The sequence below is a fragment of the Vespula vulgaris genome, chromosome 15 (assembly GCF_905475345.1).
Source record: "Vespula vulgaris chromosome 15, iyVesVulg1.1, whole genome shotgun sequence".
Taxonomy (NCBI): domain Eukaryota; kingdom Metazoa; phylum Arthropoda; class Insecta; order Hymenoptera; family Vespidae; genus Vespula; species Vespula vulgaris.
In genome coordinates, this window is record NC_066600.1 from 820,001 (window position 1) to 825,000 (window position 5,000).

The 5,000-nt window shown below is 35.1% G+C and overlaps 1 protein-coding gene across 1 annotated transcript in view; it reads right to left on the reverse strand.

Annotated features, from left to right (window-relative positions):
* Nucleotides 1-1,486: 1,486 nt before the first annotated feature.
* Nucleotides 1,487-5,000, reverse strand: part of LOC127069326 (uncharacterized) — a 6,687-nt gene continuing 3,173 nt past the window's right edge. Inside the window, exons 3-6 of the mRNA XM_051006208.1 lie at nt 3,273-3,447; nt 3,017-3,171; nt 2,663-2,782; nt 1,487-2,545 (exon numbers count right to left, since the gene is read on the reverse strand). Of these exons, the coding sequence (XP_050862165.1) occupies nt 2,371-2,545; nt 2,663-2,782; nt 3,017-3,171; nt 3,273-3,447 (625 nt within the window). The 3' untranslated portion in view covers nt 1,487-2,370. The remainder of the gene's footprint in view (nt 2,546-2,662; nt 2,783-3,016; nt 3,172-3,272; nt 3,448-5,000) is intronic.

The window sequence follows — 5,000 nt, forward strand, 5'->3', positions numbered from 1 at the left end:
ATACAATATTGTTATAGCTCTATCATTTTTATTATACATTATTTTCATAATTTTTATACGTACGTAAGAATTTAATATTAAATTATATATTACAAGGAATTTGTTCGAATCGATTTATTTGTAATAAATCGCACGGACGATTGTTAATATTTCATTATGAAAATAATTACGATCCAAAGTGAAAGAAATCGAACTCGTTCAGAAATAGTTAGTTCTCTTTGGTTAATCGACGATACACACAAGGAAATTGTAGAAATCTTAAAGATTCCATTGCCACTTCGTACCGACGACATTAACGAAAGGTCACTGAGCAGATTTTCTTAACGTTTACTCGAGAGAGAATCATGTTTGGTTACGTAAGTTCATCCTGCAAATTACCTTTCTCGTCTTCTCTATCCGATGATACAATCATCGAATTCTCGGTCGACTTATATGCGATAATCTTGACGATTATTATTTTCCATGCTTTCCGCGTTCTATCAGCTTTCTTTGTCATTTATAACGGACCTTGTTTCAACAAGAAAATATTTCCCCTATGGAATGTCGACCGGATCAAGGATGACCGGTGAATAGGTTAACAGCTTCGTTTTGTTATTTTCTTTCATTAGAATTTCACGTGGGTTGCTGCATTTCATTAATATCGCAGATATAAAATTCGTAAACTTATATGACATCCACGTTCGTACTAGTTGCTGAATTTTCTTTTTCTTTTTTTTTTCCTTTTATCTTTATTTCATACGTCTCTAACTATTTATTTATTTTTCTTCTTTCTTTTCGTTATTGAATACATCCTATTTAATTTTATCCAAACGTATATGTGAAAAAGCTTTTGATCAATTTATTTTATTATTATTATTTATAATATCCCATTCAACGAGTTCTCTAATTTCACGAAAAGAATAATCTAACAGATTCGATATTGTCGTATGTAGTCGGGTCGAAATAAACGCGTGATCTCTCTTTCATTCTCGTTAGTTTGGCGAAATATTCTTCGCGAAGATACCTCAAGGACGTCGAGATGCGACCTCCTCTCACTTTCGAGTCACTCGTCTTCTTTCTCTTTCTCCCTCCCTCTCTCTCTCTCTCTCTCTCTCTCTCTCTCTCTCTCTCTCTCTCTCTCGAATATACTCCCTCTCCTGTTTTCCTCTTTCTCTGATCGGTTCTCTCTTCTTTCGGTATTTCGGCCAAAGCATTCCCAGAACGAACTCTCGCTGAATTCTTAGCTCGTTCATCGTCCTCCATCGTAAAATGATATTGCATTTGTATATGCTGCAACCAAGGCCATATTGTTTCTCTTTTCTTTTTTTCTTTTCTCTTCTTTCGAATTTCATGATGAGAGAGAACGAGCGAAAAATCAAATTGAAAGGGAAGAAAGAAGAGTCTCTAAACCACGTTCGAATGATGTCTGACGAGAATCCGAAAATTTTTTTTCTTTCTTTCGAGTGTCTTTCATCTCTTCCCCTCTCTCTTTTTTTTTTTTTTCGTTTTATAATTCCCCAATCGAAAATTTTCTCCAAGTATTGTATAGTTATTCAACACGCATTATTGAAACGCTATAATCGTTGATTTTTTTTTTTATATCATTTTATTTCTCGTGTCATATTAATTTACATTTATACAGCTAATACTTGACTTCTTCGATAGAGACAGATCTTATCTATATACGTGTGTATACATGTGCGTATATATATATACGTACATATATTTTTATACCTACAGAGATCGTCGTATTCGGATACGCACGATCTATAAAAAAAATCATAAGCTTTTATTTACCTTTCAAATGATCCGATAGATATAATTAAATAAAGAACTCCGATCTCATCGACAATGTCATCGAAGAAGCTATTCTTCTTGTAATAATTCGATAAAAAATCCCTTACAAAAGATAAGACAAAAATCATTTTTTTTAAGTTCGACGAAGAAAAATCAATCACGTTATAGATAGAAGATAAAGAAGCTCGATCGTTGACGATCTTTATATCCTTTTTTGTTATTTTTTTTATTTCGTTTTTCATTTATTTATTTTTATATTTTTTTTTGTTTTTTTTTTCTTTTTGCTTTTCTTGCATAGGTTACGTCAAAGACAGTGTCTTCGTTTTTCGTTTCGACTTTAACTTAAGTATTAATATTATCTACTTCTATAATACGCAAAAGCAAAAGGCAAGGTCATGGACACGTGGACGAGGACGAAAATAAAGATCCTTTCTTACTACTATATTACGCTTTGAGAAACTTTGATCGTTTGCTTTTGCGGAAAATTAAGGATCGTGTTTTTTCTGTCCCTACCTCTCTCTTTCTCTCTCTCTCCCTCTCTATCTATCTCTATCTATCTTTCTTTTCTTATGATCCTTAAAAACCTTTCGATATCTATCCCCTACGATAAGGTTTAGGTTTAACTTGTATTTCTTCTTGTTGCGTTTCCTCGACCTCTTCTTGAACAGGTTTACCTCTCGATGAACCAAATCTGCCACGGCTCGCCGTTGTTGTCCTTGATTCTCCACCACCCGAATTTCCAGCTTTATTGCGACTGCTCGTCGACGTTCTGATACGAAAGAGAAGAGAAGAAAAGGAAAGAAAGAAAGAAACAAAGAAAAGAGAATCACAATGTCACGTTGCGTTCGTAGAATTATTCAAATACAATTATTCAAATCGAATATACCTCGACTTCGGAGTCGTTGATTCCGTTTGGGCCTGTGTCCCTGAGGTTTCCCGAGTATGACTACTTGGTCCAGTCTGAGCACGTCGCCTCTTCAACGCGGCTATAAGATCCTCGTTTGATCTTGAACAACAACGCATTCGTAAAATTATGTTCCAAGTATACTATATACAAGTATACGATATACAAATCCATTTTCCATAATCTGTTCGTTCGTTAACACGTTTAATAAATTTCTAATATATACGTGGATCTTAGTTAGTCGTAAAAAAAAAAAAGAAAAGATAAGAACGAACGAACTTTAAAAAATTGAAGAGAACGATAAAAACGATAATTTTTTATGAAATATAAAAATACCTAAATGGTCTGACACCGCCTCGAACCTTTTTTAAAGATTCGGTCGTCGTAGTGACGATTTCCTCTTGTTCGTGAATCTCTTCGAGCGGTTCCTCACCCTCTTCTTCCTCTTCCAATGGTTGTGGCTCGACTGGTTTAGCGGTCGTAGATTGAGTCTATGAAACGTTTACGTCGCGTAATGTTTACATCGCGTCGTATGTAAAGGACTAGGAAAGGTCATGAAAAGGGAAAGTTTACGATAATAAATTAAACGTACTGGCGTTGCTTTTCTTCCACCAACGTTGACTCGTCCTCTCGAGGATAAAAGTCCTCCTAATCTGCCACCTGCCGGTTTGCTTGGGGCTGGAGTCACAGCAGCCACTGGCTCTTCTTCGTAATCGTATTCCTCATCGGCTGACCTGCAGACAGCTATTAGGCACAAAGCTAATAATCTGTAATTAAAAGAAAAATATATATTATAAATTATATAATGTACGTGGTAATATAATAATTGAGATGTTAGATAATATTCAGTAAATAATTATTGCTTTTTATAAGCGTTATAATATGGAGTAAGGAAAGAAGGGGATAATAATAAAATTAGATAATACGTAATATTATCGTATATAAATAATTAAATATTATATAAGTTATAATGCGACGTGTCAGATTTAAGAGGCTCGTAAAAGTAGTTAATTTCATCTGGACACAGAGATTACATAGGTAAGTTAGTTTAATGCACCGCATTCGGAATGGAAGATTGTGAAAATCTTAGGTTTTAATTCTAGCACATCCTACTTGATTTCTCTCTATAATTAAAATAAAATATACCTAATTATATATCTGAATATGATATGCAGACAGACAGACAGAGAAACAGAGAGAGAGAGAGAGAGAGAGAGAGAGAGAGAGATACTTTTACAGAGATCAATGAAACCTCACGCATTCTAAGCCGCGAGATTTTTATTGGCGATTAAAATAACTTCTCTACGTAAGCATTAATATATACAAAAAGAGAGAGAAACAGAGATAAAGAGAGAAAGAAATTCTTACAGAGATCATGGAACCTAATCTGAAGAAAACGTTCTCGCGTCAAGGTTACGATGTTTCTTACGTTACCGTAGACGTTTTTACGTTCCTTAGATACTACTTTCACTCCTTACGTTTCTACTTTACTCGGTTCCTCGGCGTATTTCCTACAGAGATACGGTTCTACTAGTAGCCATGGAGAATATTTATATACACACGTACATACATACATACGTATGTATATCGTACGTACGTATATCGTATCTCGATGGGAAAAGAAGATTAGATATTAGATTTATGTCGTTATGTTTTCGAGGATAAAAGAAAATGACTTATCCAGTCGTGCCGAGGTTCAACGGACCGGATCCAATGCGATAAATGAAACCTGGTGATAATCGGTTTCTACGATGTTGCGAGAAGGGTGAATGGCTGCTGCTGCTGCTGTTGCTGCTGCTGTTTTAAACATGCTGCACGATTTGTGCCACGATAATCGAGACACGACACAAACCGTTTTATATATCTCCGCCATTTTCAATCTGCGTGGTATAGAATTCTCTTGAGAGAAGATTACTTTTCAAAACAGGATTTTTCTTATTTTTCCAAAAGTATTTTCGATCTCCAGATGACAGATTTTCTTTGAAAGATGATAGAATTTTCGTTGGTTAATCCGAAAATATCCGACATGTTTAATTGATAATATCAACGTATATTGCATATACACGTGTGTCTGTCTGTCTCTGCATGAGTGTTTACGTGTGTGTTTAAAAACTTATTACGCATATCAGTAGATATATGTATAACTTTCGCGAGGCGACGTAGGATATATACGTACGCACATATATATATATATATATACATACAATACACACGCATACGTATACCAGAGTAGATTTTGACCTGTGACATTCAAGTACGAAACTCACTTTCTCTGACTCTCTTGGTCCCCGTACAACTGTGGTCCCTGTTTCGCCAGGGG